Genomic DNA, 27,635 nt, shown 5'->3' on the forward strand with positions numbered 1-27,635 from the left:
CTGCCTAGGCTTTTAAAATCTGTGCTCCAAAAGTTTAAAAAAATAAGAACTTTGGGTTCAGTGCCAAGAAAGCAGATACGTGCCTTTCTCTCAGATGAATTTTCAGTTTAATTCTTTAGCTAGTATTTCAGACCTTGTTATGTCTAAATCCTCCATTCTCATGAATTTCTATTTTCACTCTCTTAACCACCAAATCTTTACATATTGCCCTTACTTTGGCTTGGTCATTTAGCAATCTCCCTGTCATCTTTTAAGTGTTAGCTCTGATGCTCTCTCTCTTTCTGTGACACTTTTCCTTAACGTACCAAAGTGACATAAGTGCTTCTCTCCTTGAGTCCTGTTTTATACATAACTTGGATAAAGTCATCATCTCATTATAATGTTATTGTCTACACATCTGTCTTCATTTTCTGTGTTCCTTCAAGGCAGTGTGTGTTTGTGTGTATGTTTTTTTCTTTTTGGGACTCAGGGGTCTGACATGTATATATTAGCCATTCTAATATTAGCACATTTCTCTTTAGATTTCACAAAATCTAAATCACTCCTTTGGCTTAGATTCAAAGTAACTGTACATAGAACCCACTGATATTTTCCTAGCATCAGTAAGTGCTTTTTGCCATTGGGATGATTTGTACAATTGGTATTATGTATCAAATGTCTATCCCAGAAAATGTTTATGTCAAAGAACACTTAAACATAAATAGGTATTTATATTGTGAAATTTAAAGATTATTACTCCAACGATGAACTTTCAGTCTGTTGCTCTGATTACAATAACAATTCTCAAACTGTAATGTTGTCTGAGGGAAAGTAATCTGTGGTAAAACAATTAACTCTGTTGGAAAGATTTAACAAAAGTGTTCAAAGTTTCTTAACTTCTCAGAGCCTTTAGTGCACTCTCACAGTCCTATGAGGAAACAAAATTTCTGAACCTTAAATTTGATCAGAGGTATTTTGGAGGGGAGGTGGTGGTGGAGGGTAGCATACCTACTAACATCTTGAGGAATATAGTTTAGAAAATGCTTAACCATAAAATTCTCTGTTGCTAGAAAATGGCTTTTAAAGCAAGTAGAAAAAGACTTTGTTGAAATGTTTTCAGATTAAGTCTCTAAACATTATCAGATTGTAAAATCGTTGTTTCTTTTTAAAGAATATTTTAACTACGTTAATTCCCCCAAATTGTTTCAGCCTTAAGCTAGAATAACTTGTTTTATGAAGAACAACAGCAATAATTGGACACTGGGAAAAACTGGAAGAGAAATATTCACTTGAAGAGTCAGTCACCAACACTGTTATTATTTAATATGCAATTTTAGCTACATATTCATGAGAGAGAAAATCATCCCTGACATTCAGGAACTAGCCAGACAAAGCTAGCCTTCATTGTTGTTAGAAGATGGCCTGCACAGGCCATGGTTTCCTATTAGACATAAAAATCTCATAGAACACCAAAATCAGGCAAGATAACCCTGTAACTGTACTAAAGTAAAGGGGGGGAAAAAAGCAATACCAGTTCATAATTTTGTCTAAGCAAAGACAAAAACAAGGTGACTATGCAAACCACAAAAATATTAGGTTTTATTAATAATAACTATGCCTAATTGTCTAGTATCACTAATATTGGCCAGTCAGCTTTCTAAGGTAATCCAATTATTTGCCTGTGCTGAACAAACCCAGACAAAACTTAAGTGGGCACATAATTTCTGCATAAAGACTACATATGCATATACTAAGAGAAGTCCACTACTACTTAGTCCTACTTCACAAATTTGGTTCTCAGGTAATTAATCGGATGCCTTACCAAAGGAAAGGGCTTTAAATAGTCTTGGCATATAATACAGTGTGAGTTTTCAAAAAGTAATTACTCTTAGCCAGTTAAAACACATTTGGGTACTATGAAAGTGAGTTGCTTCCTCTTTTTACACTGTCAGCAATTAACTGAAAAAGTGCAGAATATAATATAATTATCAATTAGTTACTGTTAACCCAGCAAACAAAACTTAATTTCAATTAAAACGTGAAATCAGCCACAAGATTCAGATGTTTAAGATGACAAGCCATTCTGCTTTCTAAGTGAATTCACTGAATGCACAGACTTTAAATAGGAGAGGTGCGGAAACAATTTCCACAATGTTCCACATAATAATTACTTGAGAATTCAGCAGTAGGAACTATGTCGAGCTATCTTTACATCTCCAGCGGCTAACAGTGTCCAGCACCTTACAGGTGCTGTTTTTAAGTTATCTTCTCAGTCATAAAATTCCCTTTCTACAGCCCAATATATCCCCCACCCCTAAAAAGTCCATAATATTGTATGCCATGAACTGTTCACAGATGAAAAAGCATTCGAATCTGATGCTTGACATGGTCTACTGGGTCTAAGTTCACTTTGTTTCATTCCTCTATTCTGTTACTGTCTTGGTGGTGGTTTCACTTTTCAGCGTTTGGGTATGTCCTCAAACACAAAACTTTTATAGGTGTTCCAAGGGTGCAGACTCTAAGGAGCATCACAAACGTACAGGGCCCTGCCGACGGCAGTCCTCATTTGGTCCTCTAGCCCTTGGAGCCGCCCTTTAAACGCTCACGTGAGCGAGGCGACGCCCACGGGTGGCCGCGGCGCAGGCGCGCAGGAGGCGAGCCACGGGACGCTGACAAGCGGCGAGGAGCGAGCTGAGCTCTAGGGACCTCGGCCCTGGCCGCCTGGACCCGGACTCTAGGGCTGCGCCGGCAGCCGTCGAGAGTGACCGCACTCCGTCACTCGGGGCTCGCCGCCGGGACACTCCAAATTACGGCCCCGCGCCTCACCTCTCTGCACCGCCGAGCCCCAGCGTCGGCGTGTGGGCGGGCGGTGGGGGCGGAGCTCGCCCTCCCGGGCCGCTGATTGGCTGTCTCCGCTTCCCTTTCACCTTCCCGGCTGCAAAGTTCAGGTGTGAAAGGACCGCGGTCTGCGAGCCCGCTGCTGTCTGAGAGGTTGCGGTTTGCTCTCCCAGGGAGGCCTTAACCTCGCCCAGCCTTCTGCGGCAGCGCCCCACCAGCCCAGTTTCCAGAAATAGTTTGGGTTTATATTATTTTCTCGCACGGTGGAAGATGTTGGCATTTATGTTCGCCTCTACACGAATGTTTTGCTGGCAACTTAAATGACTATTTTTCTCAGAAACGCGAGATATTTTCTCCCCCAGGTGTTCATACTGTTATTTTTCATGACAAATCTTGACCACAATACATACAAAAAATACATAGAGATGATAACTAATATAGTTATATTGAGTCTGATCATTTGCATATCTTTTGCTTTCTGGATTATGTCTATGACTGCAAGCACCTATTATGGTGAGTATGAATGTTCTAAATTGTCTTTCTATAAACTAATCGGTGAAATTTAGGAGGTACCATTGTGAAAGCCAAAACTCATATCCTCTGAATGGTTATAAACTGTTGTGTTTACTTAATTTCCACGGCCTGATTTGCATTTACTAACATGGAAATATGCAGTGCCTTGAACGTTTTAAAGCTTTTAGTAAATGCTGCTTGTCATAATACTAGTTATACCGGTTCCAAAATATGTCTTATATTTCATATAATTATTACATCTAGCTTGGTGAAAAATAAGTGAGGTTAAACATAATTTTGCAAAGCAATTGCAGTGATGCTTTTAATAAGAATATTAGTAAGGTAGTTTATCAGTTTCATGTGTCCTGTAAAAAGTAAAAAGTAAAAATAAATGATGATACAATGTTTACATTTGGAGATTTGGAAGATTTGTCTGCTGTTTGGTCACTGCAAAAGAACAGACTTTTTTTTTTTTTTTTTAATTTTTACACTTCATTTATTTATTTATTTATTTTTGGCTGTGTTGGGTCTTCGTTTCTGTGCGTGGGCTTTCTCAGGTTGCGGCGAGTGGGGGCCACTCCTCATCGCAGTGCGCGGGCCTCTCACCGTCGCGGGCTCTCTTGTTGCGGAGCACAGGCTCCAAACGCACAGGCTCAGTACTTGTGGCTCACGGGCCCAGCCGCTCCGCAGCATGTGGGATCCTCCCAGACCAGGGCTCGAACCCGTGTCCCCTGCATTGGCAGGCAGATTCTCAACCACTGCGCCACCAGGGAAGCCCAAACAGACTTGTTTTAAAGGCTGAAGCCAATTTGCATAAATACGAGGTACTCTGAACTCAAATCTTTAAGATTTTGAAACTGCCTTAGAGCATAAGTATGCCTTTGTACAAACTTCCTTGGTACCCCTTTATAAAAACAGAATACCGTTCAGTTCAAAGGAAAAGTGAAAAACAGAGTGAGAAAGTGAACTCTTATAAATGGTTTTATCGTAAATGATTACCTTTTTAGACCTTAGTCCTTTTGCAAAGAAACGTGAATTATCGAGTGCGTGTTCTCCAAGGTACACGTGCTTTCAGGGCTGTTCATTCATAGTGATTCCCAGTAGGGGATGAGGGCTCGGGGAGGAGAGGTATGTGAGAAGATTTTCCTTAATGCCAGTATTAACTATGACTTGAACTACATAGAATAAATCAGGATTTGTAAATTGCAGTGACCCCTTGGGGCCAGGCACCTGATGCAGATAAGTGAAGCTGTCCAAGGCTTTACTTTGCATATTAAACACATGGGAACAGTTTACACTTCTAGAAATAGGATTTTCCCAATTTTTTTTTTTTTAACATTTCACCCCCTTTTTTTTTTTTTAAGTTTAGCTCAATCTTTTTTTTTTTTTTTTTTATACTGCAGGTTCTTATTAGGCATCAATTTTATACACATCAGTGTATACATGTCAATCCCAATCGCCCAATTCAGCACAACACCATCCCCACCCCACCGCGGTTTTCCCCCCTTGGTGTCCATATGTCCATTCTCTACATCTGTGTCTCAACTTCTGCCCTGCAAACCGGCTCATCTGTACCATTTTTCTAGGTTCCACATACATGCATTAATATACGATATTTGTTTTTCTCTTTCTGACTTACTTCACTCTGTATGACAGTCTCTAGATCCATCCACTTCTCAACAAATGACTCAATTTCGTTCCTTTTTATGGCTGAGTAATATTCCATTGTATATATGTACCACATCTTCTTTATCCATTCGTCTGTTGATGGGCATTTAGGTTGCTTCCATGACCTGGCTATTGTAAATAGTGCTGCAATGAACATTCGGGTGCATGTGTCTTTTTGAATTACGGTTTTCTCTGGGTATATGCCCAGTAGTGGGATTGCTGGATCATATGGTAATTCTATTTTTAGTTTTTTAAGGAACCTCCATATTGTTCTCCATAGTGGCTGTATCAATTTACATTCCCACCAACAGTGCAAGAGGGTTCCCTTTTCACCACACCCTCTCCAGCATTTGTTGTTTGTAGATTTTCTGATGATGCCCATTCTAACAGGAGTGAGGTGATCCCTCATTGTAGTTTTGATTTGCATTTCTCTAATAATTAGTGATGTTGAGCATCTTTTCATGTGCTTCATGGCCGTCTGTATGTCTTCTTTGGAGAAATGTCTATTTAGGTCTTCTGCCCATTTTTGGATTGGGGTGTTTGTTTCTTTAATATTGAGCTGAATGAGCTGTTTATATATTTTGGAGATTAATCCTTTGTCCGTTGATTTGTTTGCAAATATTTTCTCCCATTCTGAGGGTTGTCTTTTCATCTTGTTTATGGTTTCCTTTGCTGTGCAAAAGCTTTGAAGTTTCATTAGGTCCCATTTGTTTATTTTTGTTTTTATTTCCATTACTCTAGGAGGTGGATCAAAAAAGATCTTGCTGTGATTTATGTCAAAGAGTGTTCTTCCTATGTCTTCCTCTAAGAGTTTTATAGTGTCCAGTCTTATATTTAGGTCTCTAATCCATTTTGAGTTTATTTTTGTATATGGTGTTAGGGAGTATTCTAATTTCATTCTTTTACATGTAGCTATCCAGTTTTCCCAGCACCACTTATTGAAGAGACTGTCTTTTCTCCATTGTATATCTTTGCCTCCTTTGTCATAGATTAGTTGACCATAGGTGCGTGGGTTAATCTCTGGGCTTTCTATCTTGTTCCATTGATCTATGTTTCTGTTTTGGTGTCAGTACCATATTGTCTTGATTACTGTAGCTTTGTAGTATAGTCTGAAGTCAGGGAGTCTGATTCCTCCAGCTCCATTTTTTTGCCTCAAGACTGCTTTGGCTATTCGGGGTCTTTTGTGTCTCCATACAAATTTTAAGATGATTTGTTCTAGCTCCATAAAAAATGCCATTGGTAATTTGATAGGGATTGCATTGAATCTGTAGATTGCTTTGGGTAGTATACTCATTTTCACAATGTTGATTCTTCCAATCCAAGAACATGGCATATCTCTCCATCTGTTGGTATCATCTTTAATTTCTTTCATCAGTGTCTTATAGTTTTCTGCATACAGGTCTTTTGTCTCCCTAGGTAGGTTTATTCCTAGGTATTTTATTCTTTTTGTTGCAATGGTAAATGGGAGTGTTTCCATAATTGCTCTTTCAGATTTTTCATCATTAGTGTATAGGAATGCAAGAGATTTCTGTGCATTAATTTTGTATCCTGCAACTTTACCATATTCATTAATTAGCTCTAGCAGTTTTCTGGTGGCAGTTTTAGGATTCTCTATGTATAGTATCATGTCATCCACAAACAGTGACAGTTTTACTTCTTCTTTTCCAATTTGTATTCCTTTTATTTCTTTTTCTTCTCTGATTGCCGTGGCTAGGACTTCCAGAACTATGTTGAATAATAGTGGTGAGAGCGGACATCCTTGTCTCATTCCTGATCTTAGAGGAAATGCTTTCAGTTTTTCACCATTGAGAATGATGTTTGCTGTGGGTTTGTCCTATATGGCCTTTATTATGTTGAGGTAGGTTCCCTCTATGCCCACTTTCTGGAGAGTTTTTATCAGAAATGGGTGTTGAATTTTGTCAAAAGCTTTTTCTGCATCTATTGAGATGATCATATGGTTTTTATTCTTCGATTTGTTAATATGGTGTATCACATTGATTGATTTGCATATATTGAAGAATCCTTGCATCCCTGGGATAAATCCCACTTGATCGTGGTGTATGATCCTTTTAATGTGTTGTTGGATTCTGTTTGCTAGTATTTTGGTTGAGGATTTTTGCATCTATATTCATCAGTGATATTGGTCTGTAATTTTCTTTTTTTGTAGTGTCTTTGTCTGGTTTTCGTATCAGGGTGATGGTGGCCTCATAGAATGAGTTTGGGAGTGTTCCTTCCTCTGCAATTTTTTGGAAGAGTTTGAGAAGGATGGGTGTTAGCTCTTCTCTAAATGTTTGATAGAATTCACCTGTGAAGCCATCTGGTCCTGGACTTTTGTTTGTTGGAAGATTTTTAATCACAGTTTCAATTTCATTACTTGTGATTGGTCTGTTCATATTTTCTGTTTCTTCCTGGTTCAGTCTTGGAAGGTTATACCTTTCTAAAAATGTGTCCATTTCTTCCAGGTTGTCCATTTTATTGGCATAAAGTTGCTTGTAGTAGTCTCTTAGGATGCTTTGTATTTCTGCGGTGTCTGTTGTAACTTCTCCTTTTTCATTTCTGATTTTATTGATTTGAGTCCTCTCCCTCTTTTTCTTGATGAGTCTAGCTAATGGCTTATCAATTTTGTTTATCTTCTCAAAGAACCAACTTTTAGTTTTATTGATCTTTCCTATTGTTTTCTTTGTTTCTATTTCATTTATTTCTGCTCTGATCTTTATGATTTCTTTCCTTCTGCTAACTTTGGGTTTTGTTTGTTCTTCTTTCTCTAGTTTCTTTAGGTGTAAGGTTAGATTGTTTACTTGAGATTTTTCTTGTTTCTTTCAGTAGGCTTGTATAGCTATAAACTTCCCTCTTAGAACTGCTTTCGCTGCATCCCATAGGTTTTGGGTCGTCGTGTTTTCATTGTCATTTGTCTCTAGGTATTTTTTTATTTCCTCTTTGATTTCTTCAGTGATCTCTTGGTTATTTAGTAACGTATTGTTTAGCCTCCACGTGTTTGTCTTTTTTACGTTTTTTTCCCTGTAATTCATTTCTAATCTCATAGCGTTGTGGTCAGAAAAGATGCTTGATATGATTTCAATTTTCTTAAATTTACTGAGGCTTGATTTGTGACCCAAGATGTGATCTATCCTGGAGAATGTTCCGTGCGCACTTGAGAAGAACGTGTAATCTGCTGTTTTTGGATGGAATGTCCTATATATATGAATTAAATCTATCTGGTCTATTGTGTCATTTAAAGCTTCTGTTTCCTTATTTATTTTCATTTTGGATGATCTGTCCATTGGTGTAAGTGGAGTGTTAAAGTCCCCCACTATGATTGTGTTACTGTCGATTTCCTCTTTTATAGCTGTTAGCAGTCGCCTTATGTATTGAGGTGCTCCTATGTTGGGTGCATATATATTTATAATTGTTATATCTTCTTCATGGATTGATCCCTGGATCATTATGTAGTGTCCTTCCTTGTCTCTTGTAACATTCTTTATTTTAAAGTCTATTTTATCTGATATGAGTATAGCTACTCCAGCTTTCTTTTGATTTCCATTTGCATGGAATATCTTTTTCCATCCCCTCACTTTCAGTCTGTATGTGTCCCTAGGTCTAAAGTGGGTCTCTTGTAGACAGCATATATATGGGTCTTGTTTTTGTATCCATTCAGCCAGTCTATGTCTTTTGGTTGGGGCATTTAATCCATTCACGTTTAAGGTAATTATCGATATGTATGTTCCTATGACCATTTTCTTAATTGTTTTGGGTTTGTTTTTGTAGGTCCTTTTCTTCTCTTGTGTTTCCCACTTAGAGAAGTTCCTTTAGCATTTGTTGTAGAGCTGGTTTGGTGGTGCTGAATTCTCTTAGCTTTTGCTTGTCTGTAAAGCTTTTGATTTCTCCATCAAATCTAAATGAGATCCTTGCCGGGTAGAGTAATCTTGGTTGTAGGTTCTTCCCTTTCATCACTTTAAGTATATCATGCCACTCCCTTCTGGCTTGCAGAGTTTCTGCTGAGAAATCAGCTGTTAACCTTATGGGAGTTCCCTTGTATGTTATTTGTCGTTCTTCCCTTGCTGCTTTCAATAATTTTTCTTTGTCTTTAATTTTTGCCACTTTGATTACTATGTGTCTCGGCGTGTTTCTCCTTGGGTTTATCCTGTATGGGACTTTCTGCGCTTCCTGGACTTGGGTGGCTATTTCCTTTCCCATGTTAGGGAAGTTTTCGACTATAATCTCTTCAAATATTTTCTCTGGTCCTTTCTCTCTCTCTTCACCTTCTGGGACCCCTATAATGCGAATGTTGTTGCGTTTAATGTTGTCCCAGAGGTCTCTTAGGCTGTCTTCATTTCTTTTCATTCTTTTTTTAGTCTGTTCCGCAGCAGTGAATTCCACCATTTTGTCTTCCAGGTCACTTATCCGTTCTTCTGCCTCAGTTATTCTGCTATTGATTCCTTCTAGTGTAGATTTCATTTCAGTTATTGTATTGGTCATCTCTGTTTGTTTGTTCTTTAATTCTTCTAGGTCTTTGTTAATCATTTCTTGCATCTTCTCAATCTTTGCCTCCATTCTTATTCCGAGGTCCTGGATCATCTTCACTATCATCATTCTGAATTCTTTTTCTGGAAGGTTGCCTATCTCCACTTCATTTAGTTGTTTTTCTGGGGTTTTTTCTTGTTCCTTCATCTGGTACATAGCCCTCTGCCTTTTCATCTTGTCTATCTTTCTGTAACTGTGGTTTTTGGTCCACAGGCTACAGGATTGTAGTTTTTCTTGCTTCTGCTGTCTGCCCTCTGGTGGTTGAGGCTATCTAAGAGGCTTGATGGGAGGCTCTGGTGGTGGGTAGAGCTGACTGTTGCTGTGGCGGTCAGAGCTCAGTAAAACTTTAATCCACTTGACTGTTGATGGGTGGGGCTGGGTTCCCTCCCTGTTGGTTGTTTTGCCTGAGGCAACCCAACACTGGAGCCTACCTGGGCTCTTTGGTGGGGTTAATGGCAGACTCTGGGAGGGCTTACGCCAAGGAGCACTTCCCAGAACCTCCGCTGCCAGAGTCCTTGTCCCCACAGTGAAACAGAGCCACCCCCCGCCTCTGCAGGAGACCCCCCAACACCAGCAGGTAGGTCTGGTTCAGCCTCCCCCAGGGTCACTGCTCCTTCCCCTGGGTCCCTATGCGCACACTACTTTGTGTGTGCCCTCCAAGAGTGGGGTCTCAGTTTCCCCCAGTCCTGTCGAAGTCCTGCAATCAATTCCCACTAGGCTTCAAAGTCTGATTCTCTAGGAATTCCTCCTCCCATTTCTGGACCCCCAGGTTGGGAAGCCTGATGTGGGGCTCAGAACCTTCACTCCAGTGGGTGGACTTCTGTGGTATAAGTGTTCGCCAGTCTGTGAGTCACCCACCCAGCAGTTATGGGATTAGATTTTACTGATTGCGCTCCTCCTACCGTCTCACTGTGGCTTCTCCTCTGTCCTTGGACTTGGGGTATCCTCCTTGGTGAAGTCCAGGGTCTTCCTGTCAATGATTGTCCAGCAGCCAGTTGTGATTCTGGTGCTCTCGCAAGAGGGAGTGAGAGCACGCCCTTCTACTCCGCCATCTTGGTTAATCCTCGCATCAAGTTTTTGAAAACTATTACAGCACCTGCTCCAGTGGGAGGGAGCTGTGAAGGAGGAAAGGTTTCCACACACTAGGAAGGCCCTTCGCGAGCGGAGACTGCGTATAGCAGAGGGGGGAAGCTTCAGAGCTGCGGAGGAGAGTGCAGCCACAGGGGTGCGGAGGGCAAAGCGGAGAGATTCCCGCACAGAGGAGGGGTGCCGAGCAGCACTCTAGCTCAATCGAATGGAATAGTAGCCTCGGGAAAAAAATGAACAATGCCGTTTACAGGACTACAGATGAGCCTTGGCTAGTCCGTATCTTTTCCAGGCGCCACTCCCCTTCACCTGCTGGTGGACGCTTTGGCCAGCTGACAATGCAGATATTTTCAAACTTTAAGGTGAATAAAAATCATCTGGAGGGCGTAGACCAGCAGCAGCCATGGGTAGACGGCGGGCTCGGCCACCACGGGCGACTCCAGCCTCAGCTTCTCCCCCACGTTTTCGCGCGCGGTCCCCGCACCAGGCTAGTCTGGCGGTTAGGGGAGGGGCGGGGCGCCGCCGGCGGGGGCGGGACAGGCGGGCGGGCGGGAGGCTGAGGGGAGGGAGCCTGGCCTGGGCCTCAGCCGGCGTCGCCGCCGCCGCCGCCGCCGCAGCCGGCCTGCTCCCGTCCGGCCCCCCGGCTCCCTCTTTGTGGTCACAGGCCCGGGGCCTCCAGCGCTGCTGCCAACTGGGGCCGGCGTGAGGCGAGCACAATGAGCCGGGGCCGGGCTGAACCACTCACTCGCGGCGAGCGCCTCCCGCCCCGTCCATTTCACCCTCTTTGTCTTGCATTTTCCAGTTTTTGATAGAAACCTGGGCACAAGCAATAGTTCACACTTTTCTTTACTATAATCACTCAGCCTTGGTGTTTAGGAGTCTGTCAGGAATGGTGGGGACTTTAAATGGGAAAGCCATGACCTGTCTAAAGGAGATGGCTTCTCTTCACCTGTAGTCAATTCTGCCACGTGGGCCTGAACTTCCAGTTTTTAAAACAGAAAACAAGAATCTGAATTTTTATATGAAATTTCCTAATCTTTAAATATTGATTCAAATTGAAAAAAATTATGCTAGCTAAACAAAACATCTGTGAGCTGGTTGCAACCTTTGGAAAAATCAGTTACTAACCTTTGAGTCCTGAGGTGTGTAGCCTGTGGGAGTGTTACCTCTTTAAAAAAAATCTCTGTGAAAGGTAGAGAGAGGAATAATTGGATCCTGTTAAGAAAGGTGTTTGTTCTATACAGTTCTTGAGAATGAATACATGCCTCCTTTCCAAAAAAATAAAGAACCAGAGCTTCATTTCAAATCTCCAAATATGTATCAAATACCCATTATTATAAATAGTTGTAAATGGTTCTCTAAACTTGGACAGGACTTATTTGGTCATTCCCCACTAGGATTGTCTCTCTGAAAATATATAATTCTCAACATAAATATTTTACTTTGGTGGCTTTATCTCAGTTTCTCTACTTACCACAGTATTTTAATCCAGAATGCAGTTATCAAAGCTTGCAGCCAAGGCTAATCTGTGCAGGCTTTGTACAATTTATGCTCTATGTTTATAATTTTTCAGGTAACTTACAGCCTATTTCTCCTTGGCGTTGGCTGTTTTCTGTTGTTGTTCCTGTTTTGATCGTCTCTAATGGCTTTAAAAAGAAAAGTCTAAATCATACTGGGGCTTTAGGAGGTATGTTTTTCTTTTGAATGTTTAACCATGTAGTAAGTGCTTGCTTATATAATTTAAACTCATGTTTCTAAATTCTGAATATATGAGCCTATAAATCACAATGTTACATATTTTAGACAATGATAAAGTTATGCATTACTCAACTTTACTATTCTGTCAAAATTTCAGATACTAACATACCCTTTTAGTGTGATGTACAAATTGAACCTTGTAATTGATAACAACTAGATTAGTAGGATAGACTTTTGAGGACCTTGGTTATTCTGCTCCTGAGTTGGATTAAATTTTCTGCTAGCAGTAACATTGGAACATTTTTCCTCGAGGTAAAATAGAGGAGCCATTGAGAAGAATAGCACTTGGAAATTGCTATTAGTATCCTCAGGCAGAGTAGTCCCAACTGAGTATTCTTGATTCATTCTTCAGAATAGAGATGGGGACAGGCCATTTATTTATTCTTCTAGCAAATATTTGTTGATCAATTACTGTGTGCCACTCTTCTAGAAACTGGGGATATAGCTGATTTCAGATTTTATGGAACTTTTATTCTTTAGTACAGATAGATAATAAACAAATAAAATACATAAAACTTTTAATATAATGATAAAGTTAATGAGAAAAAAATTAAAGATAATAAAGTGTGTATATTGGGGAATGTGGGGCATTCTTCTGTGGATAGGGTCTGGATTAACCTTTCTTCTAAAGAGGTAGTTTTGAACTGGGACCTGAAGAAGTCAGAAATGAGAAGATCTGAGGGAAGCATGTTCCACTGACAGAACAAGTAGAAAGGCCCTGACATGTTCAAGCCTGGCTTGTTCAGGAGTGAGAATAAGGCTCATTTGACTGGAAAATAAGAAGAAAAGGAAAAGTAGAGTAAGATAAGGTTGAAGAAATAGGTAAGGACCAGATGATACGGGGCTTATCAGGACATAGTAAAGATTTTATCCCAAACTAGAATTCCCCCCTGCCTCGAACCAGGGGGTTGATGGGATCTGATCTGACTTTGGGATTTTCATATCCTACCAGTGTTATAAGCCCCAAGACATGAGGATTTTCCCCCCACCAAATACTTCCTGTAGGCTGAGATCACTACAGGATAAGGCTTATTTAGAACTGGCAGGTCTTGAAGCCGCCTACTCAGCCTTCAAAATGCTGATGATCATTAGCCCTAATGCACCGTAGAGACACCCTGTCCCCTCTGTGTTCACATACAGCAGATGTTTCATAAAGTTTTATAAACTAGAGCAGGCCTTCACGGAGGCAAGATAGCCTGATAGGTAAAAGAACAAGCACTAGAATCAGGCAGGATGAGTTTGAGTAATAGTTCTGGCTTTGGAAAAGTCACGTAACCTCTCTGTACCTCAGTTTTCTCTTCAGAGAAATGGGTTTTTAATATCTAACCTAGAAATTAACGCAACATTGTAAATCAACTATACTTCAATTTTTAAAAACTTCAAAAAATAAATAAATGCTTCCTGTGCATAAAAAAAAAAAATCTAACCTAGAGAAGGACAAACCATGAAAGTAATAAAGCTAAATTTCATGGCATTTCATTTGCAATGGTACCTTTCAAGGTTCTAGGAAGAGCCCCAGCAATGTGCTCTCATGGTCTTCTTGTTTTGTAAATTTTACAGAGGTGAAAGATATTTTTGTGCTTTTTTTTAAAAGAGGGCCCCCAATTTATAAGCTTCAGGACCCACAAAATCTTGATCCACCCCTGATTTCATTCTTGGGATTGCAGTAAGAATTAAATGAGATAATCAATGTAAAGTTTTTAGCTCAGAGCCTAGCACATAGCCAACATGTATAGGGTGCTTGTTATTATTAGGCACAGTTCTTCAGAATCATGCTCATTTTCGTTCTTCATAATTGAGATAACACTGTTCAAGTTCTGTTGAGAAATTGAGAAATCTGTTGTTAGCACTTTGAAAGTAATTGCTCATTTATAGCAAATAATTTGAGCAATCTCTGCTTGAATATAATAATACAGAGTTATGCTTTGCTAAAAATGTCCTTTCTCAGGTAGCCTTGCCTTGGTTTTCATCATTCTTGACCTGTGGGAAGAAGCGTCAAGTTCTTCTTGAAGTACTGTCTTCCTTTGGCTTCCATGCCGTATATGATCCTGTTTCTCCTCTTACTTTTCTGATCTCCACTTTTTTTCTTTCCTACCTCCATTTCCTTTTCTGCCTCCTAGCCCTTGGGCCTCTACTCCTCTCCTACCTGGCTTGATTTAGAATTAGAAGATATCGGGACTTCCCTGGCGGTCTAGTGGTTAAGACTTCGCCTTCTAGTGCGGGGGGAGCGGGTTGGATCCCTGGTTGGGGAGCTAAGATCCCACATGCCTTGTGGCCAAAAAACCAAAACATAAAACAGAAGCAATATTATAACAAATTCAATAAAGACTTTAAAAAAAAAAAGAATTAAAAGATATATATTTGAATTGTAGCATTGCCACCTGCTATCTTTGTGAACTTGGCCATGTCACGTAACTCCTCAGAGACTCACTTTCTTCATCTCCTGTGAAATAGGTCCTTATGGGCTTATTGGTGAGGCTCAAACAAGATAATGTGTGGGACAACATATCTTTTTAAACTATGAAGTATTATACAATAAACTCCCCAAAGACACAGAGTGTATCATATGCTTCTGTGTCCCATGCTTTTTTGAATAGTGCTACACACTGTTATAATAGTGCTTAGGAAATATATGTAGATTGATTTTGAAACCACTACCCTTTTCCTAATCGTTGCATTCTGTGGAATTTTGGTATCTTTTGTTTGGAGCTTTTTTTTTTTTCCTTAAGGACAAAAAACTGTAATGTTGCTTCAAAGTATATCATAGTACTTGGGAATACTGTCCTGAAGTATGACTGCAAGTCACTTAAACTTTGTGTTATAATTTTCCCACCCATAAAATTAGAGGGAATAATATTATCTATAGCATTGACTTACCATGAGGAGTCATACATGTAAAAATGCTTAGCACAGGACCTGGCACTCATAAAATAATAACATGCATTTTATAAATGTTAGTATTGTTTTCCTTCCACAACTACTATCACAGTCATAGGAATTTTACTAAGGTTTGCCCTATCATGTCTTTAGTGTGCTTGGGATTGAGAAGAGTTTCAGAACTTCCTCAGGATCTGGGTATTGAGAGTCCTTCATGACACAGGAGCATATACCTCAGTGTTGAAGGAAGAGGGGAGGGGTTGAGGCAGTGCTTAGGGTGGACACTGAAGTGGAGGGCTCTTATCTCCTTGAAAGAAAGAATGCTTCTAGAATAAGGAGAGGATCACATGAGGGGTTATGTAAGAATGTACTTGTAAACTGTAAAGCACTGTGCAGGTGATTTGCTCCAAGAAAGTGTTGTCTAGTCTAGTTATTCAGTGTGTTCCTGTGAACATGTCTGTGTGGACATTTTGTCATCAGTCTCTTGGCTTGACAAGTTTAAATTTAATTTCACTTGCCAAGACGCTTAGGCTTAATGGTTTCCCATTTTTTTTTTATTCATTCATTCATTCAGCAAATATTTAGTAAGGGTCCCCTGTATGCCAGACATTGTTCTGGGCACTTAAGACTTAGTAATGAACAAAACAGATAAAAATCCCACTGTCAGAGGAGACAGATGATAAGTAAGGTGGATTTGAGACATTTAATCCCCAGAAGGAGATGCCGTAAGCGTAATGGAAGTGCACAGCCAATGAGGTGTTGTCAGGAAGGGCCAGTGGTTTTGCTCTGTGTGGTCTCACAAGGATGGCCTTACCTCTTTGGTTATCATAATTGGGGTCTGGCGTTCAGTCTTTTGAAATAGAAACCTCATTCTATCAGGTACCCAGAGTTGATTAGAGCCAAGAAAACTGGTTTATGTTGCCATTGTTATAAGAGACTAATATATGAGCCAGAATGCTACTTCATTAATCTGATAAAATGTAGAACTACTGGGCCAACTGGAATACAAACATCAGTGTTCAGACATGTCCAATTCTTGCAGTCAGACCACTTGAGAAGTCAGATTGTAATGAGGAGGTTGCTTTGGCGGAGTACAGAGTCTGAGAAACAGTCAGTAATGCAAATCCACAGGTCAAACAGTCCTGTCTCTTGTATAGTATTTAAGTCTGCCAACCTCTGGTTCTCTTGGCCTTCATATTCTGTATTTTGGGCTAACCAGCCTTCTTCTGATTCCCATAGTCTTTCTCTAGGCAAATTACTTATGATATAATTGATTAAGTTTGAGTTTATTAAGTTATAAAATTCCAGTCCTACCTTTCCCTTTCCTGTCTCCCAGATATTATTCCCAGGTCCCCTTGGTTGGAATTTTGGGTAACTCTACTCCCACTATCAGAGACATTTGTAGACAATGTTGGTTTTACTTCCCTAGATGGCATCTGCCAGTTATAGAATTTACCTGTTTTAAGCTCAGAAGGCAGCTATATTTCTTGAGTCTTCACAGTCTTTGGGAGCATCCTATTGTTATGCAAATTAAGTCCTTAGCACGGACAATTAAAGATGATAGAGGTGGGTTGAAGAGGTGGAAAAGACACCAACTGGAGTTAGCAGTTACTAATCTAAAAGTTGTCATAACTGGGAGATGCAAAAAGTTCTAAGATATTTTTTAGACTACATAAAAGAAATCATTCCTTCAAAGCACATTAACTTCAATTTATTTCCTCATTCTGAACCTGTCATCAACTTGAACACTGATCACTTCGTGTGATATTTTGAGGTGTTTGAAGTAAAAAGGATGTAGATGCCTTTTGGTAGCATATCAGTGTAGGTTTTTTTAGGGCCATCTCACTTTGGGTGTGCTTAAGACTGTGGAACAAATTGTTAACAGTGACGGTCCATGGAGAAGGGATGGGAGTGGCGGTGGTGAGGGAGAGAGGCACTTTGACTTCTGTATGTTTTGGCTTTCCCCTCCAATACCCATGTAGTAATTTTGTAATATATTTTAAAACAGTTGAAAAAACTTAAAGGTTGGGTAACATAATAATATTCATCCTTATTATTATAATAATAACACATAATTACAATAATAATGATGTTCTTATTGAGGTTTTGCCACTGTAACTGCCATTATTGCCAATGATATTAGTTAACATTTATTACGGGCCCCTTACGTGCTGGGTTTATAATAAGCATATTATAAAAATTATCTCATTTAACTTTTCACATCAAGCCAGTGAGGTGGGAATTATTCTTCTTCTTGATACACCAATAAGAAATTGAGGCTTAAAGTTAGGTAACATCTAGTCATGCAGAAGTAAGTGGAAGAGTCAAGATTTTAACTCGAGACTGTTCAACTCCAGAGCTGAAGCACTTTATTTTACTTTATACAGCATTATAGTGATTTCTTGCACTCTCAGTAAAAAAGTACTAAACATAAGTAAAATGCCAATAACTGAGTATCTCTGGATGGATCAATCAGTCAGGATGGAGCTAACCAATAGAAAATTTCCTATTGCTACAGAAATAGGAACCTGGTCCCTTGTTCTATTATTTAATACTTATTTATTAAATACATGGTAACTTATTTAATAATTATTTAATATCTATTCTGTTACTTAGTAGAACTTTGCTTACTGTGTTATTTAATAAAAATCTTCATATAGCAAAACTCAATCTATTTATCTTAAGAGTTACAGAGAGCAGAAATTGTCAACCATGAACCCCGTGGTTGCCACTCTTGGGTGCCACTGATCTGAGTACTCAGTGGCAGACTAGCACATTCTCTCCCTGAAAGAAGGAAGATAAAATTGTCAAAAGTGTGCTTGAAAGTTCCAAATCACATATAGAGAATGCTACCTTTTGTGTAAGGAAGACGGAAAAATAAGAAAACATGCATATATCTGCTTATCTTCATAAAAGAAAACACAGGAATGATAAACTGGAGAACAATGGTGTTGAATACATACAAAGAATGGAAAGAGAGCAAAATATAGAGGGAGGGGCAGAAGGGACATGGGAGGAAGTGACACCTCTCTAAATATACCTTTTTGTATACGTGTGACTTCTAAAAGCATGTTTAAGAATATCAGTGAAGTTGGGAAGGGGGAGATCTAAAACTGAAAGCAAACTAAAACAGATGAACCCAACTGTATTTTAAATGAATACTGTAAGCACACTGAAGGGAGAAAAAGAAAAAGAGTAACTTATGGACCCAATATTTAACTATATTCTTTATTCCTTCAGTCTGGGGTTACAGGAAGGGGAGGATTACAAAGAAATCTTAAACTATTTTTAGTAGGTTTGTTTTTGTTGTAGTATGGGTGAAGCAATTCTAAAACAGTTTTTTAGATGTAATAGAGGATTGAGTAGATGAGTGAAATTGTCATTGTTGTTTGAGGCCAGAGTTCTAACTAAGGAAAAAGGCGTACAAATATGGAATGGGGAAAAGCAAGAGAGAACCTGTGGAGATAGATTGGAATTGGAGTTACTGGTGTGATCTTGTGATTTCCAAAATATTTATGTGTATGTGTATATACATGTATATGTGCCCATATATAAGAATGCATATATATGCATGTGTGTATATTTGTATGTGTGTGTATTCACTTGCTTTGTCCACAAAAAAGCAAATATACCCCAGTAGCAATGAACACACCATGAGCCTAGATTTTGACCTCTACTCTCCATTCCCCACTGTAATGAACCAGAGCTCCTCAGAGAAATGGCTGCTTCCAGGGCTGGGGCAAGGTAGGTCTAAGATGAGCCTCGAGCATTTTGTTATGCCCAAAAGAAAAGAAATGCTTAAAAAAAAAAAAAAAGAGGGAGAGAGGGAGATCATGTGACATGAATACTGTATTGAGCTTGTCTATTTTGTCTGGTATTAGTATAGCCACCGCTGCTCTCTTTTGGTCACTTATTTGCATGGATTATCTTTTTCAATCCTTTTACTTTCAAACTATTTGTGTCTTTGGATTTAAAGTGAGTCTCTTGTAGACAGCATATAGTTGGACCACATATTTTTATCCATTTTGCCAATCTCCGTCTTTTGATTGGATCATTTAACCCATTTACATTTAAAATAATTACTAATAAGGAGAGACTTACTTCTGTCATGTTGGAATTTGTTTTCTATATGCCTCTCTCTCTCAGATTTACTCTTGGTTGCTCTATTTATTGAATTTTCCTTGTAAAGTAGAAAAAAATCTCAGGCTATTGGGGAAAATGTAAAAAATAGAAACTTGAAAGACCCTATACTGTTTGGTAATATCTTAGTTGGTAAAAATATAAATGTATGGGAAATGAACATTTCCAGTTATAATATGAAAATAACTGAAAAAAATCATTCTTTTTTTCACAGCATTCATGTATGGACTAAGTGTAATTTTGTGTATATATGTGTTTCTTTCAGGGCTCGTGGTTGGATTTATCCTAACCATTGCAAATTTCAGCTTTTTCACCTCTTTGCTGATGTTTTTTCTTTCTTCCTCAAGACTCACTAAATGGAAGGGAGAAACAAAGAAACGTCTAGATTCAGAATACAAGGAAGGTAGAATGAATTATGTTTAATGTTACTTAAAATAGTAACCTTTATTTCATCTTAACATATCATAAGCTTTTAATCAGAACATGTTTAGACTATTGAAACATAAATTTTATATGAGAATTGCTTTAGTAGTAGCCTGATATAGTTTATTATTACTCTACCACAATAGCAAATAACAGCAGAATTTTAGAACTACTGAAGTCTATCATTAATTATTCTAAAACAATATAGAAGGTGGGCAAAGTTACCATCCCACTTCTAGTCATTTTTGAAATTTTAGTCATTTTTCTTTTCTTAAGTTTTGAAATGTAAGTCCCTATAAATGCATGATTTTCCTCCTGAGGAGAAAACCTTTTTTTGTCCTTTTCATTCCCTTGTTTGTTCCTAGGTGGGCAGAGGAATTGGATTCAGGTATTCTGTAATGGAGCTGTGCCCACAGAGCTGGCCCTGCTATACATGATAGAAAATGGCCCTGGGGAAATCCCAATAGATTTTTCCAAGCAGCACACTGCTTCTTGGATGTGTTTGTCTCTCTTGGCTGCACTGGCCAGCTCTGCTGGAGACACATGGGCTTCAGAAATTGGCACCGTTCTGAGTAAAAGCCCACCGAGGCTGATAACAACCTGGGAGAAAGTTCCAGTAGGTGAGTCTTTATTTAAGTTTCTTTAAAAAACAAAACTGAACAAAAAGCCTCTTGATTTATTGTTTCTTATTTAAAAGCCTTTTAAGAATTTCAGTGTGTCTTCTTAATTGGAAAATCACTATAGGATATTAAATCGGTGATAATAAATAATATTTGCAGGAAGTGTTAGTAATTCCTAGATAAACAATATAGAAACATAGAGATTGGCCCACAGGCTTATCAGTGGGAAAGGAAAAGGATGGAAATGTTACAGTATTTCTTGGGGGCCTGTTATGTGGTTAGTGCTTCAATGTATATCTCATTTCCCCATTACCATTATCAACTACTACTACTACTAGTACTGCTACTAGTACTTTATCATTGTCTCCTCCTTCCTCTCATTTTCCTTCTTTTTTTCCCCTTCATCATTATCATCATCATCATAACAGTTAACATATTTGAGTACCTACTATGCGCAAAGCAGTGTTCTAACTGCTCTCCATGGATTACTGTTTACTCTTAATAATCATGTGAATTGGTCCTTTTACTGTTTACATCTTACAAATGAGTAAACTAAGGCATAGAGAAGTTAGGTAACTTCACCACAGTAACCAGACTTGGAAATGACAGGACTAAGATTGAAACCGGGCAGTCTAGCTCTACTAAACTATTCCACATCACTGCTTAGAATGTCAGGAGTTACTGAGGAGAAAAGCCTGTTTTCTAAGTAGGATGGTCTTTGGATTGCATCAAAGTAAACCCTTTCTTTAAATCAGTCTTGATTAGATAGGTACCAAAATATTTTGCTTTTTTTTGACTTTATGTGTTTGCTGATTGTTAACCAGATGTTTTTATCCATGTTCTTCTTTAGGGACCAATGGAGGAGTTACGATGGTGGGCCTTGCCTCCAGTCTCCTTGGTGGGACCTTTGTGGGCATTGCGTACTTCCTCACGCAGTTGGTTTTTGTTAATGATTTAGACATTTCTGCTCCTCAGTGGCCAATTATTGCATTTGGGGGTCTGGCTGGATTACTAGGATCAATTGTGGATTCATATTTAGGAGCTACCATGCAATTTAGTGGTAAGAACATTACCTTATTGTTGTAACTTATTGGTGTATTAAAGAAATGGGTACTCAGCCATGCACAGTGGTGGCTGCTACAAAGAAGATATGTTTTAGACAACACTCATGTTTATGGGCAAAAAATTCGAGGACTCTATTTTTGACTAATTGTATAACAAGTTATTTTAGTTTCTTTTCTGTGGAAAGTGTAGAGCATTACAACAAGGATTTTTAATGTAGGGTTGTTTTTTTCACCCATGCTGTTGTTTGTTAAATGCAGTAGTTTGATCATGACACTGAATAAATGTGTCCTTAAAAAAAAAGGGGGGGGACTTCCCTGGTGGTCCAGTGGTAAAGAATCTGCCTTCCAGTGCAGGGGATGCAGGTTCAATCCCTGGTCAGGGAACTAAGATCCCACATGCCGCGGGGCAACTAAGCCCACGTGCCATGACTACTGAGCTCACACGCCTCAACTCGAGAGCCTGCGTGCCACAAACTACAGAGCCCTAGCGCCCTGGAGCCTGCACGCCACAACTAGAGAAGAGAAAACCCGCACGCTGCAGCTAGAGAGAAGCCCACGCACCACAACGAAGAGCCCGCGTGCTGCAACTAAGTCCCTACGCAGCCAAAAATAAATAAATAAATAAATCTTTAAAAAAAGAAAGAAATGGGGAAGAAATATGGAAAAGGAAAAAAAAGAGATGCGATAATAAAAACAATTGCCAAGACACAGGTTGTTGGGGGACCCAGAATGAAAGAGCACAAGTCTCCTCTACCATTTTGAATGTCTCATTCTTTTGTGTTGAATTGATTGAAAGAGAATTTCTCCTACAGAGCAATGAGTAGAAGCTTTGCAGGGAAGATAGGATAGTGCAGGAGACAGATGCTTTTGCTTATGGGACTTTACCTAATCCCACGGAAGCAGAATTTTGGAGTCAGATCATTATAATGCCCCTCCTTCCATTTATTTTCCAAGTCCATTTGAGAAATAATTATTCTAATAATCTGACTATACACATACGATGTACTTTTCTCCTGTGACATCATGTTTGCTATCCTCCCCACTGAGTTTTTAGTCCCACTCAAGATATATGGGAGAGTCAGTTTTCTCCAGAATTTTCTGTGCTTTGCATCTAAGGCTGTCCTGTCATGTCAGTGTACTGACATGTTCTGTTAGGTGTGTATTTGCTCCACCCTCTAACCAACCACATTTTCTCCTTTGATTCTTACAGTGAAGAGGCTAGCCGTCTGGAGAATGGTCCCCTGAATACAGTGCCCCCAGTTCTGTTCATGTCCCAAGATAATCGACTTGTCCTTCCACCCCCCTTTCCACCATCAGAACATTTGTTCTCTCAGGTTCCTTAGTCTTATCTAGATGCTGAGGAGGAAGCAATCTGATTTTAATTTATACTAAAGGGTTAGTAACCATATATGCACACGTGTGCGCGCACACACACACACACACACACACACACCCATTACACGTTTTTTTAAAGAGCCTAGGTTTTATTCTAAACTGGGCTCTAACTGGGAAGTTTCTGATCATATTGAGTGGGTTGGGGAAAAAAATGCGGGCTGGGGAGCAGATTAGATTCATCTCTGTGTGCCTTCTTTGTGTAAGCACCTTGCTACTCCTGGGTATCCATTGTAGAGGCTCCTATTCTCAGGAGTTTCACAGGTTGGTCTTAGGGGGGAGCCACTGAGAAGGCAAGCCCTGTCTGCCAGTTTCATGCCATCTCTGTTTTTCAGTTTCTCCCTTCTGCTTTGGAAAGAACTCCAGCATTGTTGAGAGAGCAGTATTGAGGTGTATTGAAACCCATTTATTCAAAGAGACCTTTTGTAATCATGGGTTCCGTATCACTCACCATATACATTATCCTCTAAAGTCATTTTACGAATGGCTGAGAATCTTTGAAAGATTATCTCCTTTGGAGGAGAAAGCTAATTTTTTTTTTTCCAAGTCATTTGGATTTTCCACCTCACTTGCTTCTTTTTCATTCCAGGTTTGGATGAAAGCACTGGCATGGTGGTCAGCAGCCCGGCGAATGAGGTGAAGTACATAGCAGGAAAACCCATTCTCGATAACAATGCTGTGAATCTGTTTTCTTCTGTCCTTGTCGCCCTCTTGCTCCCAACAGCAGCTGCTTGGGGTTTTTGGCCCAGACAGTGAATTTTATGTCATTTACAAAAGTTAAAACTTAGGTAAATTCAGCTAAATTTGCAATTCCAAGTTTCATCCCAAGAAGAGTAATTGTAATGACAAAGCAGAAATGCCAGCTTCTCCTCTGTTCCATTACAGTGGAACTCCACGTTTTTCCTCTCTCTAACTCCATTGTAACAACTAATATGTTTTTGGTGAAAGACAAGGCTCATAGAATTTATGCATATTTTTCTTCTGCTGAATGGAACTTGAGCAATGAAACTATAATGTCCCTATATATTGAACTGAAAGTTCCTGCATGGTAGATATAAATTTTGTTTTGTTTGTTTAAATCAGTAAAAGGACTAAAAGTGATAAAATTTTTAAATGGCTCAGTTGTGGCAGAGAAATGTCACCATGCCAATTATCCAAATGTTGTATCTGTTTTAAGTATTTAAACCGATGTGTGTGGAAGCCTGAATAAGTGTGGTATCCTGGACTTCTCCCCTTACTTGCCATTTATTATTGTAAAAAGTGCGGAGTTTGGTTCCTGGTGAGCTGCGAGGTCTACTCCACGTTTGTTCTTCCTTCCTCAGGGTTAGTGATGAAAAAAAAGTAAATATTGTTTTCATGTGACCATTAGAATGCATGAAAAAAATTTATTTTTAGGTAAAGGAAAAGAGATATATCTTATGTCTAAAAAATATGCACCTTACTATATGTTTTAGTTGGTCTCTGAGCAGAAATTATCTTGAATTTAATATTTTTAATGTATTTTCTAGCTTTCTTTGAAATTTGTCTAGGAATCTGATTTACATTGGCATCTTGACCAGTTAAAGAGTCACTGGAAAATTATTGCAATTATTTCATTTGCTGTCCTAGAATTCACTGGAAAATGCTATGATTTCCTATTATGTACCTTCTAAGTTGTGCTCTCCTTTACATAGAGCCTCAGCCAAAGTGAATTCTACTTTTCAGTTTTGTTCTTCACTTTGATGTACGTACTAAAGGGGTTTAACATAGTATGGATTATTGTGCTAAAGTATTTTGAAATATTTCACATGTGATTTCCATACCTTTCTTCCCCTTCCCCTTTTGCATTCATAGAAAAATTGAGGAGAGATTCCATGAATAAGCCACTATCAGAGTGGAGAAAGCTTTATTTTCTTTGTTGGTGACCCTGCTACAGTGATTATCTAGAAATGACTTGGTTCAGGAAGAATTTTTTAAAAAACAGTTGACACACTTAAGCCTTAAGCCAAGAAACTCAGTGGGTCTCAGCCATCTGCTTTGTGTATACATTGGCATCACCTGAGCATCTTTAAAAAAAATACTTGTGTCTGGACTTCACCCAAAGATTGTGTCTGGTCTGGGTTACAGCCTGGGTACTGGGACTTTTTAAAGCTCTGGCTGCCCGTTAGAGTCATGTAGGGAGTTTTTTAAAATACTGTTGTCAAGGCTCCTTTCTAGACCAAGTAAATCAGAGTGTCTGAAAGTGAGACCCATGCATGGGTCATTTTTAGAAAGCTCCCTCCCTGGGATAGTCTAATGTTTAAACAGGTTGAGAACTACTAAATAAGAATATCCTTACAAAAATGTCAAATTATTGTGTTGTCCACCTGAAACTAATGTTGTATGTCAATAAAAAAAGATAAAAAAGAAAAGAATATCCTATACCTAAAAGTCTCAAAAGAGTGGGAATTTTCATTTTTATGCAGACAACTATTAGCAGCAGTGCCGTGTGCTGTCTTTATGGATGGATAGCTTCTGGTAATTATACAGTCTTACAGCTACATCACTTACCAAATCATTCCTGTGGCAGTTTTTTGTGCAGCCTGTTTATTCCTACAGCTGTTCTAACATGCCTCTTTTCTCTTTTCCTGGAGATTCATCCTCATGACATACTTTGGGACAAAAATACTCATTGGAGCCATTTGGGGTTTGGTAGAATCACCACATCAGTAACAGTTTGGGGACATACTGCTTCACAATCCTTTGTTTGAAAATCTAGGGCTAGTTGTGTTTTGGAATCAAAATTTTTCAGATTTTAGAAAAGTGATAGGGTACATATAAAATATTTTACTTAAAAATCCCAAAAGAGTCTAGGATGGCACCCATTATCAAATACACTAATATTTCTGTGGTGAGTATATGAATACCACCAATAAGTGTGTTAACTAAAGACTATGAGAGCCTCAGATCAGGTCAGATCAGTTTTTGTCATAGAATTTAGGAAGAAACTTTCTGTTTTCAGAGCATTTTTGGATATGATAATTGTAGATTTTTTTAAATGAAGCACTTTTAAAAAAAACTTATATGTATCTTACTGAAACAGTAAACAGTTTGTGTAAAAAAACACTTTTCATGGAAAGAGCTCCATGTAGCCGTATGATAAAATAATATGTACTATTGCCTACCTAGGCAGCTTACAGGCATATATACTACTTCTTGCCATACTGTCACACAGTAGAAAAGAGCAAGGTGTATGTGGCTCAGGGCAGCTCCCGAAGGAGACCTGAAGACTTTAAGGAGTGTTATTTGAAGACTTGCCAAATGGAGCCAACAGAACAGTGAACTGCTACAACAGGTCATTCCATTCCTAGCTTTTCTCGTTCCTTGAGTTATCTATGCCTCAGCCTAGGGGCGTATGTCTCTTTCTTATTTCTAGCTGCTTTACATGTAGGATGCTGGCTTCAGAAATGCCAACCTCATCCCAATTAGGTATAGGCCTAGTACAGAGAAAAATCATGTGTGGTGACATATTGTAAACTTTGCCACATGCCTGCAATATGAACAGCTGCCTCATGTTTGCACAGTGGGTGACCTGGAGCCCCCATCATCTCATGTTCCTGATGCCATCGCAACGAGAAAAGACTGTACTTAGCTACCAAATCCCAGGTGGCTTGCACGTGGTTTAAACATGAAAACACAATTATGCAGCTTAACTATGGAGTACTGTTGCTATAACTCCAAGTGGAACATTTGGAAACTGAACTGAACATTTTTAAAATATGTAAGTGTTTAATATATGTTTGTTTGTTAAGTTGTTCGACGCTAATCAGTTCTCCCTTTAAGAATCACTGAAGGGCTTCCCTGGTGGCGCAGTGGTTGAGAATCTGCCTGCTAATGCAGGGGACACAGGTTCGAGCCCTGGTCTGGGAAGATCCCACATGCCACAGAGCAACTGGGCCCGTGAGCCACAATTACTGAGCCTGCGCCTCTGGAGCCTGTGCTCCGCAACAAGAGAGGCCGCGACAGTGAGAGGCCCGCGCACCGCGATGAAGAGTGGCCCCCACTTGCCACAACTAGAGAAAGCCCTCGCACAGAAATGAAGACCCAACACAGCCATAAATAAATAAATTAAAAAAAAAAAAAGTGTCTTCTCTTGGGGAGACCATTTGTATTTAAAAAAAAAAAAAAAAAAAAGAATCACTGAAAGTTGATAATCAGGAACATATTTCTGGAAGAAAATTAAAAATGAAAAAAACAGTTTAGCTACCTGAATTTCAGAGGACTGAGATGACGCCAACATTTCTCAATCGTGATGCAGTTTTTTTTTGTTTGTTTGTTTTTAAACTTTTTTGGGGTTTATTTATTTTATTTATTTATTTATTTATGGCTGTGTTGGGTCTTCGTTTCTGTGCGAGGGCTTTCTCCAGCTGTGGCAAGTGGGGGCCGCTCTTCATCGCGGTGCGCGGGCCTCTCATTATCGCGGCCTCTCTTGTTGCGGAGCATAGGCTCCAGACGCGCAGGCTCAGCAGTGATGCAGTTTTAATGGCTTTGGAACTAAGGAGTCAGGAAATGATTGTAGAAGGAGTGAGGGTGAGGCCAGGTTAGCAGGGCAAGGCTCCTGAAATTATTTTGCCTGCGAAGACTGGACATGTTAATTCTTTTTCGTTTATCATAACCACACCCTTCAAAACTTATTTTATACATGTGACAACTCTTTTTTTTTTTTTTTTTAAGAAATTCACGTTCTTTTATTTATTTATTTATGACTGTGTCGAGTCTTCGTTTCTGTGCGAGGGCT

General features: G+C 39.3%; 1 protein-coding gene across 2 annotated transcripts; it reads left to right on the top strand.

The window, feature by feature from the left end:
• Positions 1 to 2,632: 2,632 nt before the first annotated feature.
• Positions 2,633 to 26,736, top strand: TMEM19 (transmembrane protein 19). 2 transcript variants are annotated; one of them, XM_059936525.1, is made up of 6 exons: positions 2,633 to 3,330; positions 12,179 to 12,292; positions 19,646 to 19,783; positions 20,169 to 20,423; positions 21,274 to 21,483; positions 23,469 to 26,736. In XM_059936525.1, exons 1-6 carry the CDS (start codon positions 3,138 to 3,140, stop codon positions 23,633 to 23,635), a joined length of 1,077 nt encoding a protein of 358 aa, XP_059792508.1. In that variant the 5' UTR covers positions 2,633 to 3,137; the 3' UTR covers positions 23,636 to 26,736. The 2 variants fall into 2 exon arrangements, with proteins under 2 accessions (XP_059792508.1, XP_059792510.1); XM_059936527.1 differs by lacking the exon at positions 12,179 to 12,292.
• The last annotated feature ends 899 nt before the right edge of the window (positions 26,737 to 27,635 follow it).

The sequence above is a fragment of the Balaenoptera ricei genome, chromosome 10 (genome assembly GCF_028023285.1).
Source record: "Balaenoptera ricei isolate mBalRic1 chromosome 10, mBalRic1.hap2, whole genome shotgun sequence".
In the NCBI taxonomy this organism is placed as follows: Eukaryota; Metazoa; Chordata; class Mammalia; order Artiodactyla; family Balaenopteridae; genus Balaenoptera; species Balaenoptera ricei.

Coding starts and splice junctions, on each gene's coding strand:
- TMEM19 (XM_059936525.1), top strand. CDS start 3,138: ATGACTATTTTTCTCAGAAACGCGAGATATTTTCTCCCCCAGGTGTTC. Junction 12,293..19,645: donor TCATACTGGGGCTTTAGGAG/GTATGTTTTTCT, acceptor TGTTTCTTTCAG/GGCTCGTGGTTGGATTTATC. Junction 21,484..23,468: donor AGCTACCATGCAATTTAGTG/GTAAGAACATTA, acceptor TTTTCATTCCAG/GTTTGGATGAAAGCACTGGC.